A 16,112-nucleotide genomic window follows, 5' to 3' on the forward strand; every position below is an offset into this window, starting at 1 on the left:
TAGAATGAACTAACGTTTCAATCTTTTCTCCCCGTTTTTCCTTTTGTAGTATGACTATGAATATGATGAAAATGGTGACAGAGTCGTTTTAGGAAAAGGCACTTACGGGATAGTCTACGCAGGTCGGGACTTGAGCAACCAAGTCAGAATTGCTATTAAGGAAATCCCAGAGAGAGACAGCAGGTACAGTAATTGTGGCTACTAAAAGCTGTTCTATAGTACTTTGGGTCGTTCATAGTATTTTAGAAAATATTGATGAGATTCTAATGAATGAAACTCTGACATTGAGTCAATTAGCTCCTTCTGAGGTTTAGCTGCTGCATCATTCAGTGTTTGAAGTTCCAGACTGGTGGGGAAGAACGGGGCTTTCAGAGACTAGAAAAGAGAATGGCCCTGTGTGTGCTGGGCTCAGGTTGTCTCGGATAAAGGTGGATGTATTATATGAATAGATGGGGAATAAGCACTATCAGAAATGGTTTAGGTTGGAACCAGTTCTAAGTTCCAATCGGGCATGTGAGGAGCTTGGAAATTGTCATTCTATCTTAACAAGTGGAAAGCTGAACAGACTGAAATCAACGGCTCTTCTTGGATTTGTCAGTGAAGTTGCAAGGCAGGCAGCTGCCCCTGAAATTGGAGAGACTGGCGAAGTGAGAGACTCATAACTTACTGAGCAGAAGTCCATGATCAGAAACCTCTGTGGGAACCAGTGCGGGGGTAGGAAAACTGAACTGTAACTAACAAATCTCTAGAGGCCCACTGTGAAGTCTGAGTGAAAAACTCCAGCGGGACCCAGTCACTGGGGGCTGGGGGTGAGGGTCACACTTTCATGAGTTTTGGAGCTTTACCAGGTCCTCACAGAGACCTGAAATTAGAGAAATCCCATTGTGCTTCTGGCAGCAAGAAAGGAAAAGTCACCATTTTAAAATACGCTAGAGCATTCTGTTCTTAACAAGGTCTGTCCACAAGAGACTCTATTTTACCAGAGCCTCACCAAACTGGGGGAAGGGGAGTACCAAATGTAGCCCAACTCTAGCTGTCCTGTCTCATCTAAGGGGGCTAAAGCTAAGAAGCACTTTGAAGCACTTGTAAAATTCACAGCCCAGGGGCACAGACTCTCTAAAAGACTGAGACCTAATCATAGACCTATAGAACTCTTCTCCTGCCTGACTGCTTCCCACCATACCACTAAAGGCCTATTTACTGCAGTATTTTCACCGGGGACATCATGTCCACCTTTCTATAGAAAACTATAAGGCATACTGAAAGACAAAAAACACAGTTTAAGCAACATAGCAAGTGTTAGAACCTGAACCAGATATGGCGGGATATTAGAGTTATCAGATTGTGAATCGTATTCACACGCTTAGGGCTCTCATGGAAATGTAGAGATTGTGCAGGAGCAGATGGTAATGTAAGCTCAGAGATGGAAATCCTAGGAATAATTTTCAAAAATGCTGGAGATCAAAAACAGTAATAGAAGTGAAGAATGGCTTTGATGGCGTGTTAGTAGACTGGACACAGTTAAAGAATCTCTGAGTTTGGGAATATATCAGTAGAAACTTTCAAAATTAAAAAAGCAAAAAGAAAAAAGACAAAAAAACTGGGACAATATCCAAGAACTGTGTGACAACTACAAAAGTATAATATATACATTTTTGCCATTAAAAGTAATGGCAAAAACTGCAGTTATTTTTGCACCAACCTATACTTGAAGAAATGAGTTGAACCTCACGTAGTGAGGCCTTGTGAAAGATGGAATCTTTTTTAGAAACAAAAATGTTGTTCAGGAAACTGAAGCACTCTGGTGATAGGATTATCTGTTGCTCACTGCTCTTGTGCTCTGCCTTATGGTTTATTTCTCCAACTAATAATTCTGTCTTCTCTCAACCTTATGATTTCTGTTGCCTTAGGGCTTCCCTTACATCTCTCTGTAAGGCAGTGCTCCTATAATTAGTGAAACACAGTTGTAGTGTATGATATACAGTTGTGTGTGTTGTGTATTCAAAGTCTGAAAGAGAGAGAATTTGATTATTTAATAGATGGTTATTATTATCCATGTTTGGCCAGGCTTTAATGCTGGGCTACATCATGGGCTGATTCTGGCTGCCCTTGAGTCCACGTTCTGTGGCCGTGGTCATAGGCCACGTGACCAGCCTTCCTTAGGAAGGACCCACCCCTGAGCTCCCCATGTTACCTGTCTACCCCACATCTTCAATCACAGATCTCAAAGGCATCTCAAGGTTAACATGACCAAAACTGAACCTGGATTTTTTTCCTTTTTTAACTTTTATTTTAGAATCGGGGTACATGTGCAGGTTTGTTACAAAAGAATATTGTGTGTTGCTTAGGTTTGGAGTACAAATGAATCCATCAAATATACCTAGGTAGTCAGTATATTACCCAATCGTGAACCTGGATTTTATTTTTATTTACTTATTTTTTTAAAGACAGAGACTCACTGTGTCATTCAGACTGGAGTGCGGTGGCCCCATCTCAGCTCACTGCAACCTCCACCTCCCGAGTTCAAGCAATTCTCATGCTTCAGTCTCCCAAGTAGCTGGGATTACAGGCCTGCGCTACCATGCCCAGCTAATTTTTGTGTTTTTAGTAGAGATGGAGTTTCACTATGTTGGCCAGGCTGGTCTCGAACTCCTGCCCTCAAGTGATCTGCCCACCTCAGCCTCCCAAAGTGCTGGGATTACAGGCGTGAGCTGCTGCGCCCGGCCGTAAACCCGATTTTTATTCCCAAATGTACTCTCCCTAAAGTACTCCTTGTGTCATCAGTTACTGTCTCCCCATCCATTCAGCTGCTCAGGCTAACCTCCAGGATTCATTTGGATTCCTCTCTTTCTCTTGCACTCCACATCTACTCCATCAGTAGGTCATACTGTTTGTTGTATCAGCCTCTGCAATATATTCTGAATCTCTCTACTCTTTCCGATCACCACAGCTGCACCTCTAATCTAAGCCTTCAGGCCTCTCGCCCGGACTCCCTTCTAGTCTCTGCAGTCACCTCATAATTGGTCTCTGCTTTCATTCTTTCCTCCACTCCTAGTCCATCCTTCTTTGAGGAGTCACAGAGGTCTTTCTGAAGTTAAAATCAAATCATGCAGTGATAATGATGTGTCGGTGAAGGTCCATCAGTTGTAACAAATGGACTACTCTGGTGGGGAATGTTGATAATGGGGGAGACTGTGCATGTTTGGGAACCAGGAGTGTGTGGGAAATCTCTGTACCTCCCTCTCAAATTGTTCTGTGAACTTACAAACTGCTCTAAAAAATAACATCTATTTTTAAAAATCACATCATGTCACTACTGCCTAAAACCCTTCAGTGGATTCTTATTGCAACTAGCATGAAACCCAGAACCCTTACTTTGAATCACAAGGCCACAGGCAATCTGCTTCCTCTGTGGCCTCACCTCCACTCCAGCCACACTGGTGTCTCTCTATCGGGCATACCAAGATCAACCCAGACCTTCGCAGGATTGCCTCATTTTCATCATTTAGGCTTTAATTCAAATGTCAAGCCCTCAGAGAGGTCTTCTCTGACTACCCCAAACTGAAAAAGACACCCCCTCCCATGCAAGCACTGTGCCCGATCCCAGCTCTTTATCCTTAGTGCGTGACTTTCACGCTGCCTCCAGGCTCCGTATGTCATCCCAGAAGGAAAAGGAAAACAAAGCTTCCCAGAACTGCCCAGTATACTTTCCCCTCTGTTGCACTCGCCCAAAATGCCTACCCCTACCTACAAGGAACTAGGAACTCCGGCTTTTTAGCCAGCCATTTGTTTCTCCAAACAAAATCATAGAAAGAGGGAGGAATAGATATTAGGTAAGCAAACAGCTGTTGCTGCCTGCCGCTTGTGTAGTTTCATTCAATTTCATATTTGTTTGGTGTTGTTCCAGCATTTCCTCTTAGTTAATTCATGAGACATGATTACAGATTCTTATGAAACAGCAGTAGAAATTACTCATTAAATACCTAGGTAATATATATAAAGTTGTCATCTTAAAATTTTTCTTTTAGTCCTACAGGTTCTTAAGGATCATATATATAGATAGTATAGATTTGAAGCAATATGAAATTTAACGAGGTCATCGCTATCAAATTGCTGCAGCCAAATTCACTAACCTTTAGCCACCGCTCCTCTCTTTTCCTCTCCTGATGGATTTAGGTGGACACTTGGAAGAAACTCACTTTTAAAATCATCCTGTAGTTTAAGTTTATTCAAATGCTGCTCTACACACACAAAGCACACCAATACCAACAAGGTGTTTCAGCTCCTGTTCTGTAACAGTGCAGTTGGTATATGTGATTTGCGCATGACAAGCCCTTACCTTGAACAGCTGGTGCAGGGCATCTTCTTATTAACAATATAAAGAGATTGCTGACAAGTCTATTATTGTGAAGATACAACAACCAAAGTTGTTTCTATCCATGTGACCTGGAGGGGTGTGGAAGTTCTGTTGAAAAAGATAGCAGTTACAGTTACAAAGGATAATTACAAAAGTAGTGTGATGTGAATAATGCATGATACAACTTTTGTGCACTAAACTCCCATCTGTAAAGAAGGATCAGAGCAACGGAAACAATTTCTCCTCTGTTTCCTTCAAGTTCGAAAACCACTTTGTTAGAGAATGAAAGTGGTTGTAAGAGAGAAGAGGTAGATTTAGTATGTTCTCATCATCTACCCCCAACTAGTTGTTAATCTCAGGTTGGCTTTCTCTTCCGATATTCTACATATCCTGAACTGGTTATTTTTATTTTATTTTATTTATTTTTGAGATGGAGTTTCGTTCTGTCGCCCAGGCTGGGGTGCAGTGGTATAATCTTGGCTCACTGCAACCTCCGCCTCCTGGATTCACGTGATTCTTCTGCCTCAGCCTCCCAAGTAACTGGGATTACAGGCACCTGCCACTACCCCCAGCTAATTTTTATATTTTTAGTAGAGACAGGGTTTCACTATGTGGACAGGCTGGTCTTGAACTCCTGACCTCAAGTGATCTGCCCACCTTGGCCTCCCAAAGTGCTGGGATTATAGGAGTGAACCACTGCACCCTGCCATGGACTGGTTATTTCTATGTCATTTTTCACCCAGCTGTATATGAGAGACAACAGGGGAGCTTTTAAAAATACTGATGCTCAAGCTCTACTTCCAAAAATCCTAGGGCGGTCCTGGGAATTAGAAGCCCTTTAGGAAATGTAAATATCCAGTTAAGGTTGGCAACCACTGGTCTAGATGGTTAGCAGTGGGGATTTGACTCAAAGGGAGTGTCTGGAGATACCTATAGATTAATAGTTTTGTCAAAACCAAATATGTAAGTATCTCTGATTATCTAGTCCATTTCTTCTTTCCTTGTTACAGGTAATTGAGAAGAAATATGATTTTCTTATTATTCTCATAGACAAGACTAATTTGTTGATGTGAACAAATTATAATTCCGTCCTTGTTTAATGCTTGGCACTTACACTTAGTGAAAATGCTGGGTGTTTGTACTATTTTCTATATTGGAGAAGAGTACTTGTCCTTAGCTAGGTTGGATTCTGACCATTATTGCAAATTTTGACCTATCTCCTTAGTTTAAGTAATAAGGTAAGGATATTGCTTCTCTAGGATCTTAAGTTTAAGCATTGATGTTTTGATTTTCAGTAGAGAATCAGAAGGTGGGAGCCTTATGATTAATAATTAACTGAGGACCCAGTATGGTGGTGCATGCCTGTAATCTCAGCACTTTGGGAGGCTAAGGCTGGCAGATCACTTGAACTCAGGAGTTTGAGATTAGCCTGGGCCACATGGTGAAACAAAAAATACAAATATTAGCTGGGCATGGTGGTGCACGCCTGTAGTCACAGCTACTCGGGAGGCTGAAATGGGAGCATTGCTTGAGCCTGGGAGGCTGAGGGTGCAGTGAGCTGTAATCGTGCCACTGCATTCCAGCCTGGGTGACAGAGAGAGACCCTGTCTTAAATAATCATCATCGTCATCATCATCATCATCATCTGAGTTAGTTGGTTGTTTCAGATTTTTCTTTATCTCTTAACTCTGTAGAATACAGAGGCACAGTATTTGCCACTAATCCATATCAATAGCAGTTGTGAGCCAGGTGTGTTGACTCATGCCTGTAATTCCAGCCCTTTGGGAGGCTGAGGTGGGCAGATCACCTGTGGTCAGGAGTTCAAGACTAGCCTGGCCAACATGTTGAAACTCCATTTCAACTAAAAATGCAAAAATTAGCCAGGTGTGGTCGCAGCCGCCTGTAATCCCAGCTACTTGGGAGGCTGAGGCAGGAGAATCGCTTGAACTTGGGAGGCAGAGGTTGCAGTGAGCTGAGATCGCGCCATTGCATCCCAGCCTGGACGACAAGAGCGAAACTCCATCTCCAAAAAAAAAAAAAAAAAAGAGAGAAGGTATGAACTAACATCAAAGTGTTTTAACCCTCATGGAAGAAGCAACTTGTAAATACCCTTATAGTTGAGAGTCATTACCTAAATATCTTATTGGTAACACTGTATATTGGTATTTCTGGTGTTATCTCACTCAAGCAATTATCAAAATGTTGTTGCTATCTCTAACTGGTATACTATTAAAGTGTTCATTTTAATACCTGCCCTTCATAGTTCCTAAAGCAATTCTAAAGAAAAAAAGAATAATCGATCTAAAATGCAAGTATTTTGTTGCTTTTATTGCTGTTGGCTGCTTTCTGGAAATATTACACAGATAATAAAAATTAATTTAAATTAAGTGAATTTAAATTTTTATAAACTAATTGCTTTAGCTATAGCACTTACTCTAAAAAGCTTATTGAAAATAGCATTATTCAATATTAACCAATGGATTTGTCAGTGTAAGATCTAAGGATTTCCTATACGTAGGACTGAAGCAAGTGTAAGACATCAGGTTTGCACTAATGTGCATTATTAGTGTATTTCACACCGGTAGCCTCCATTATACGAGATATATATATTCGATTTAGATTTTATATATATATATATATATATAGACAGAGAGAGAGAAAGAGAGGAATTCCTTTGAGTCTGTATTTATTGTTGCTGACACCCTACAATATTTAGCTTCTTAAGTAAAATTTGAGGCTACAGATTTGGACTGAGCTCCTGCACTAGGCTCCAGCAGACCAGCCTGTGGAACCATGCTAGGGTTCCACATTACCAAACCAAAACTAAGCAGTTTACTTGTAAGATCTGGCCTTCTGAAAAATCAGGAGAGAGATGATAGCCAAATTATCAAACAGGCCAATTTTCAAAAAACAAAAACAAAACAGAGTCACAGGGACTGATCAAAAGGCACCCAGCCAACCTGAGCTGGCATGATAAGGAAGTCCCCTCTGCTTTAACCCCTGCAAGGGAAGTAACCTGAACTAACCTAACATTAACCACTTGGCTTTTGCTCTGTGTTGTTTTTGTTCCTGCTCAAGCTACCTTACAAAAGAAAACCCACTGTTCTGCCATGCCCAGTGGACCTCCTATTTGGATTGGATACTGCCTGGCTCATGAATCATGAATAAAAGCCAATTTGATTTTTAAAACTCAATTTGCTGAAATTATGTTCTTTGGCAAGCAGTAAAATAATTCATTAGGGCTACATTAAATTCAGGGTGCTTAAGAGTCTATAAAGCTTTACAGTACTTCCAATAATTATCAAAAGTGTTGTTCTGCTCCAGAAATATAAAATAACTTTCATAATTTGAATCAGCAACATATATCAAGTACATAATTTTGAAGTCACACTTTCAGTGTGGAGGCTTCATGAGGATTAGGTAAAAATCATGATATAATAGAATTAGTGGACACAGTAAGGTGAAGATTTTGATGCAAGGGGCTCAAAGAGATTTGACCTATGAGTGGTTTTATGTTTGCTGTTGAAGAATTGACGGGCCTTTCAGGAAGTTCTGGAATGTACATTAAAGTTATTTGCAAGTTTTGTCTTCCTGGGCAAGAGTCTCCTGATTATTAGTAAATTGTGATAGTAAAGTTTTATAGTCAATAATAAAGTTGTGTTGATGAGGCCAGTGGAATAGAAAGTCATGTTAATGTTAATATGTTAATATGGAGAGTAAACTGTGTGGACGATTTCAGTTCTCCTGGGTTTGAATCTTAGCTCTGTCACTTACTAGCTTTGGGATCTTGGGCAAGTCAGTCATCCTCTCTGTGAATCAGTTTCCTCATCTGTAAAATGGGCATACCAACACTACCTTCTCATGGAAATGAATTAACGTATACAACTGGCTTAGTACCTGACACATTTCCCCTCAAATCCTACCACACCTTCAACCTCATAGAATTTACCTTAGGAGAAATAAAGGCCTTAAATGGTCATTTTGGTTTCACATATGGACATATATTTGGCTGACATTTTCCATTTGTATTGTTTAAATTTATACAGTAAAGTCTGGCTACATAATTAACTCATTGACAATTGCATGTCTTTTAGATACTCTCAGCCCCTGCATGAAGAAATAGCATTGCATAAGCACCTGAAGCACAAAAATATTGTCCAGTATCTGGGCTCTTTCAGTGAGAATGGTTTCATTAAAATCTTCATGGAGCAGGTCCCTGGAGGTAAGAGATATTTCTTTCTTTAAAAAGTGTGAATTTTTAGAGCCTTGAAGGGGAGTAAACTTGAATGGGATTTACTAAAGTACAGGTCTTCATCTGTCTAAGCTGAGAGAAAAATTGGACATGTGACATTACCTCCAGTTTGTTAGGAGATGTCAACCATAAATGATGAGATTTAGAAAATATCCTAATGTATAGAGTTTATTCTGGTGCAAAGCTTGAGGATAGCCACCCAGGAAACACAGACTCCAAAAGAATGGGCCAGTGTTCCAAAGTGAGGAAGTTCATGTTTCACTTATATAGGCCGAAGACTAACGGGGTGGCAACATCTTCTACACAAGGTCATTACATTTAAGTGGTTACAGCTTTATATTCCAAGGCATATTATTTTAATATTCCATAAGGAGGGGTAATGGTCTCAAGGGATCTTTTCTTTGGCACTATTCAGTCTTTCCCAATCATTTACAGGACAAAAATGCGGAAGAGATTTAGCCTATAATCGTGGAATGAGAAGTTACAACCGAATGCTACATGACTCAGGCCACAAAGTCACATTCCTTAAATAATAATAAGGCTTAAATAATTTAAAGTTCCAGAAGCTTTACAAGTGAATTATGTAATTTCACAGAGACAATACATAAATATGGAAACCATTTCAGGATCAATCATCATGACTTGAATTAAAGTTAGCAGTAGACATTGGCCTTTTACTTAGACATATTTAATAGCAATCATCTTTAGAGTAGGGATATTTGCAAATTCATGTTTGAGCCCAATATCTAGTACAGCTCCTGGGCCACTGTGAAGAACCAATGAATATTAGCTTAAAGTGCTGTTACATTATTAATACACTTTAAAGAGCTCATTTGAATGAGGATTTACTTACTATTTATCCCTACTTTACAGGAAGTCTTTCTGCTCTCCTTCGTTCCAAATGGGGTCCATTAAAAGATAATGAGCAAACAATTGGCTTTTATACAAAGCAAATACTGGAAGGATTAAAATATCTCCATGACAATCAGATAGTTCACCGCGACATAAAGGTAAGGTGCACCAGCATTCATTTTCATGAGTTCTTTCTTTGCTGGGTTATTATTTTACTTGCAAAAGTCATATTGTGTTATGAGTATTAATTTAGAATGGTGAATAAGTAAATCTTAGAAACAGCAGAAATATAAGAAATCGTTTACCCCTGAATCAGTTCTTTATGTTCATGTCTTAATGCTTTTGCTCAAAGAACAAACTGCTTAACTGCGTTCAGCCAACAAGATTGTGCTCCCACTACACAATGTTTCCTAGGAACTCTGTGGTGTGGGATGCAGCTGTCTAAAGTTAAATGGGAGATGGCCCCTGGTCCTGAGGAACTTACAGGCTGGTTAATCTTTGTATCCTTGCCCATAGTAGCTACTCAGTAAATGAATAGTTAGAAGAAAAAAAAATTCCCTTTTCTCACAAGTATCACATATTCATTGATTGAACTATAATTATAAGGTATAGATTCTCTAAGCTAAAATAATAACTTTACATTCTCTTTTTAAAAAGAAAATTCAGAACTAATACATTTTTTACAAAGTCTGGACTATTGAAAATAAGTTAATATTACTACCCTAAAATCAACCAAAATGCCCATTTATCTATCATGTCTCTACATATTCCAGGAAAAGAAGTAAAGAAACATAGAAAAGAAAATAAAGTAACTGGAAAGTTATGAAAATCATAATTTAATTAGACATACATCATTATATCTCTGTAAATAGCAACAAGCTCTAACCAGTTAGGAATCATATTTGATCTTGTGATCTGAGTAGCAGATTATGAAGAACTTACAACCGCCCAATGAGTTCCTGTTGCCCACTGACCAGATAGAGCTGATTTCTCAAGATGTAAGAATTGCAACTGAGAGTTTAATACACATAGAGATGGCCAAACAAGATATTGGATTTTATAATTATTCAAATCAGCCGCTCCAAAAATTTAGAGGCTAAGGTTTTCCAGAGATAGTTTGGTGAGCAGGGGGCTAGGGTCTGGGTGGTTGGGGATGCAATTATAGAGGTGTGGAAAATAGTTCTTGTGTGTTGAGTCCAGTTCTGGGTGGGGGCTACAGGACTGGCCGAGTCCAGAGTCACAGGTCTGGGTGATGCCATCTGATAGTCAGAAATGGAGAAGCCTGTAAAGACATCTCAAAAGGCCAGTCTTTGGTTCTATAATAGTGATGTCAATTATAGGAACAATTGGAGGAGTTGCAAATCTTGTGACCCCCCAGAATAGTGGGCTGATAATCATTTGGCTATGCCTACATCTTAGTGGACTTTAGGCCCCTCTCATCCTCTTAACCTGGTGGCCTTTCATTAGTTTTACAAAGATGGTTTAGTTTTGGGGAAGGGCTATTATCATCTACACTATAAATTATAAATTAAATTTCTCCAAGTGAGCTTGGTCCACACCCTGGAATGACCAAGGGCAGTTTGGAAATTTAAGGCAAGATGGTGGTGGTTAGATCAGTTCTCTTTTACTGTCATAATTTTCTCACTGTTACGATTTTTGCAAAGGTGGTTGGTCTCAAACTGATAATATGTAAACAAAAAACAGTGTCAAGAATTCACTATTGAGATAAACTATTAATGAAGAATACAGAATTATGTTGTTGGTTGCTGTAAGGACACCTTTTTTTTTTTTTTTTTTTTTTTTAATTGGACTTACCAAGTCAACAATAGACAGTATCTGAAGAAAGATAACATTTGTGATTAAAGTCCTCTGTTCTCTAGGGTGACAATGTGTTGATTAATACCTACAGTGGTGTTCTCAAGATCTCTGACTTCGGGACATCAAAGAGGCTTGCTGGCATAAACCCCTGTACTGAAACTTTTACTGGTATGTTTTTGCAATGATGATACAGATCTTATGTAATTAAAGAAATAATTGCTGAGTTTGAGCATAATGTGAGAGAGAAATTCAGTTGGTGTTCTCACACACAGTAATGTTGATATCTTTTCTCTTTTCTTTCTTTCTTTTCTTTTTTTTTTTGAGACAGGGTCTTGCCCTGTCACCTAGGCTGGAATGCAGTAGTGTTATCACCTATCACTGTAGCCTTAAACTCCCAGGCTCAAGCAATCCTCCCACCTCAGCCTCCTGAGTAGCTGGGACTACAGGCGTGCGCCACCATGCCCAGCTAATTTTTTTGTATTTTTGATGGAGACAAGGTTTCACCATGTTGCCCAGGCTGGTCTCAAACTCCTGGGCTCAAGTAACACACCTGTGGCCTCCAAAAGTGTTGGGATTACAAGTGTGAGCCACCGCGCCTGGCCAATGTTGTTATGTGTTACAGAATTTGATTTGGCCCTTTTCTCTTCCTGTATGCATATGACTTGCTTAGTTAGTCTCCTGCTTACTGCCACTGAAGATTTTTTTTTTTTTTTTAATTTTCAACTTGTTATTTGTTTTTCTTTTCATGTAATTACTTCTTTCCTGGTTGGCCTACAATAACTCTAGCAAGATTTTTTTTTTTTTTTTTTAATTAAACATTTCCTTGGCCCAACCTCTCTATGATTCTTACTCATGCCCTAATCACTTCCCATTTGGACGATAAATTCTCTCTTTTACTGTTTACTCTCTGTGGTTGACTCCCCTACTCCACAATATAAATAACCTAGGATTTCAATTCAGAAAGAGGAAATGACTCACCGACTCAGAAGAAGGGAGGGAGAGAGCTTTCCTGAGAAGTTAGGCAGTGCAGCCACTGAGCTGCCTCTGGTGCAAAGTACTGGGAGGGTGGAGACCAAGTGATTTCCAAAAAGGTAACAGTAGCCAAGAGGAAGCTCAGACTCAAGAGATTCATGACTGCCCAACAGTTCTAGGGAGGGTGTGTAAGATTTCAAACCTGATCTCCACTCTTAGTTCTTATCACTCCATCATGCTGATTCTCATGAAGTGTTAAGTTCTTCTTCTTATAGAGAGAAATTTAGGCCCCCCCCACCCAAAAAAAAAAAAAAAAGAGGAAGGGAAGGGAAGAGAAAAAGATCATGAATAATCTTTGGTCTAATATGAAGCAACATGGCCCCATTTCAATTCTGTGAGGTAGGTGGGAGTACCTCCATTTTGCAGACGAGAAAATTTCCTGGGAGAGAAGTGACATTGCAGTCAGAAGTCACAGCAGTGTTTACCGGATAGAACTCAGATTGGTTTTTTGTTTTTGTTTTTGTTTTTGTTTTTTTGAGACTGGGTCTTGCTATGTTGCCCAGGCTGGTCTTGAACTCCTGGGTTTAAGCAGTCCACCCACTGCAGGCTCCTAGGTATCTAGGATGTCATGCCTGGCAAAACCCAGTTTTTTTGTTCTTGTTTTTTCTTTTGAGATGGGGTCTCGCTCTGTAACCCAGGCTGAGGTATGGTAGTGTAATCTCTGCTCACTGTGACCTCTCCCACCCTGGATTTAAGTGATTCTCCTACCTCAGCCTCCCTAGTAGCTGGGACCATAGGCACGCACCTCCATGCCTGGCTAATTTTTTGTGTTTTTTTTGGTAGAGACAAGGTTTCACCATGTTGCCCAGGCTGGTCTCAGACTCCTGACCTCAAGTGATCCACCTGCCTGGGACTCCCGAAGTGCTGGGATTACATGTGTGAGCCCCCACGCCTAGTCAGAACTCAGATTTTGTATCTACTGTTTGCTCTTTGCTTTTGCCTTCTGGCTGTAGTCCGTCTTTCTCTCTGCCTTCCTGTAGGAGGAGAGAGAGACATTCTGTGTCAAGTTTTTTCCCCAGAGCATTCAGTCAGCAATACCCCTGACCCAGGTCCCGCCTCAAGGCGATGGATATTTTAGGGTACAGAATTAACACATTTTGAATATATTTTTTTGAAAAAACTAAGTGCTGACCTATTAATAACTTCAAATGTCTTTACATTTCTTTCCTCATACTCTTAACTTGGCAAGTGGCAGTTTCAGTGCTGTCAAGACTCAGTAACTTCTGAGAGGAAAATCCCTCCTTTCACACGCTTTGTGGGACAGGATGTTAACGCAATATCTTGTGCTACTAATCTGGGGAAGATCTTTTTTGTAAAATCTCCAAAGGAATTGTAGGAAAGCAGTCTTCACAGAACCCTTTGCGTGGACCTCTTCCACTGGTGTCACGTAAGAGTGACGTGCATCACTAACATGCATAGATCTGTCCCCAGCACTGGTCCCGAGGGCGCTGTACATCGTAGGCTTCAAACATGAACTTGGTGGTCATCAAGTCCCAGGAGCTTAGTCCCAGGTACTTAGTCAATAAATTGGTCTGTATAACCTCTTGGTGATTTTGATGAGGGAAAATGCAGCAGTAATCACCATTTATGGAGTGCTTACTGTATACCTAGCTCTGCACTAAGTGCTTTACATACATTTTATTGAAATTCATACATCAGCCTTAATCATTAGGTATCATTATCCTAGTTTGTGGTGAGAAAATGAAGGTTCAAAGAGGTTGAATAACTTGCCCAAGGTCACAAAGCTAGTTAGTAATAGAGCTGAGACTCAAGCGAGACTTAACAGGCCAAAAGGAATTAATTATCTTCTCCCAAACCTGTCCCCGGCACACTCTTCTGTCTCAGTTGGCAGCCACTCCCGACATAGTGTTATCCAGGACGCTTCTCTTTTCTCACACTCCATCCCAGTCCATCCAGGAAGCCTATTGGCTCTGTCTTCAAAACATGACCAACATTGGACCCGTTCTCACGCCTCTGCCGCTGCCACTCTCATCGCTCACCTGCATTTTCCGTGGCTTCCCCAGCTGTGCTCCTGCTTCACTTTTGCCCCCTACTGTCTACTCTCAGCACTGCAGCAAAAGTGGTCCCTCTGAAACAAACAGGGTCCTATTGTTCAGAGCCCTCAGTGGCTTTCTTTTTTTTTTTTTTTTTTTCCCAGAGTAAACAAATATCAAAACCCTTATAGTTGGGGACAAGGCTCTGACCTGATTCGGAGTCTGTTCCCTTTCAGACCTCATTTCCTACTCTTCTTCTGTTGTTTACTCTGTGCCAGAAACGTGGACCTTCCTCATTTCCTCCATGACAGCAGGCAGGGCCCTGCCACAGAGCCTTTGCACGGGCTTTTCCTCCTGCCGCTACCACACTTACCCCAGCTGTCTGCACGGGTAACTTTCTTACCTTCTTCCAGTCTCAATGCAGATGTCCCCTCTGCAGTGAGACCAACCATGAACACCCTATTTACCATGGCGGCCTTCCTGCTGATCCTCTTCACTCAGGTCTATATTTTTTTAGTCATAATATATCACTTTCTAACATGCTGTGTAATTTACTTACTGTGCTGATAGTTTATCATCTGGCTTCTACTGCAAAAACATAAGTCCAGGTATTTCTGTCTGTCTTCTCCACTGCTGTATTCTAAGTGCCTAGAACAGTGCCTGGCCCATCGTAGGCCCTCAATGTAGATCTGTTGAATGAATGAATGAATGAATGAATGAATGAATGAAATGCGACATTAGAGTTTAATTAACCACTAAGCTGTGCCACCTCCCTGGGTAGTTGCAGCAGCAAAGAAATTCTACAATAGCTAATTCAAAGCAATTTTTTAAAAAAACTTTAGAATGCAGATACATGAGGTATGCGTTTTAGAGCAAATTCATTGATTTTCCTCCAATGTTCAGGTTGGCTCTCATCTTCATTATCCAGCTTCGTAAATTGCTTTGTTTAAAATACTATGTGTCATGTGTTTGTGGAGTAAAAAGAGGAGCAGATAAGAACACATGACTCAACCTGTTTTTCTGGCACTTGCTCAGTGGGGGATAATTAAACACAATTGGCAGATGGAGCTCTTTGAAATGTTATCTGATGAATCAAATATTGCATAATTTGTTGTTGACATTACTTGAATTGTGCAATTTACGATGTTTAAAAATTAAAAATTTCCAAATTTTGGTCTGCTATAATTCCTACTTAGCTATTAATGCAACTTAAATTCTCTCATTAATTCTACTCTAGGCCCCGATACAACAAAAGGGGGTGGTAGACTTCAACGCATTTTCTAAAAGACTATTTGAGCTTATTTAAATCATAAATTTATCACTTGGGGAAAAGCTACAAATGAAGAGAAATCATACCAATTTTGTAGTAAGGGTGGGCGAGTGTTTGGGGAGCATGGTTGCCTTGTCCTTGGCCAGGTTGAAAGGCTTTCTGAGAGCAGACATGTGCAGTTGTATGTGAACGTGAACTACCGCTATGCAGTGATAAGGTCTGTGGGATAAACCTAGAAAGATGGCAATACGTAACGAAAATGATACACTTTTATTTTTGTAAACAACAGTCCATTTCTCGCCTATGATAGTGGTTTTCGGAGGAACAGTTTGCAGGAATTTTACATAATTGTTTTCACCTATAAACGATGCACGAGGCATTCCTAAAAGGTGTCATCTGTATTTATCAAAATGTCTGTCACTTTGGTTATGAATCAGAAAATACTGAAGCAGTTCTTTTGGCAAACACCTCATGATTTGAAGTAATTCAACATGGCATCTTGGATGAGTTCTTGTTTGCTGACTATATTATTTGTAT

At 40.2% G+C, this 16,112-nt stretch overlaps 1 protein-coding gene across 6 annotated transcripts in view; it reads left to right on the plus strand.

Moving 5' to 3' along the window:
* The window catches only part of MAP3K5 (mitogen-activated protein kinase kinase kinase 5), a 244,162-nt gene that overhangs the window by 176,156 nt on the left and 51,894 nt on the right, over positions 1-16,112 (plus strand). For all 6 annotated transcript variants that reach the window (XR_002521757.2, XM_003898125.5, XM_031667401.1 and 3 more), the window contains 4 exons: positions 50-183; positions 8,452-8,579; positions 9,483-9,619; positions 11,342-11,447. Coding sequence is in view for 5 of the 6 variants with exons in the window: in XM_003898125.5 (XP_003898174.1) it covers positions 50-183; positions 8,452-8,579; positions 9,483-9,619; positions 11,342-11,447 (505 nt within the window). In the remaining variant the exon portion in view is untranslated. The remainder of the gene's footprint in view (positions 1-49; positions 184-8,451; positions 8,580-9,482; positions 9,620-11,341; positions 11,448-16,112) is intronic.

The sequence above is a fragment of the Papio anubis genome, chromosome 6 (assembly GCF_008728515.1).
Source record: "Papio anubis isolate 15944 chromosome 6, Panubis1.0, whole genome shotgun sequence".
NCBI classification, from domain to species: Eukaryota; Metazoa; Chordata; class Mammalia; order Primates; family Cercopithecidae; genus Papio; species Papio anubis.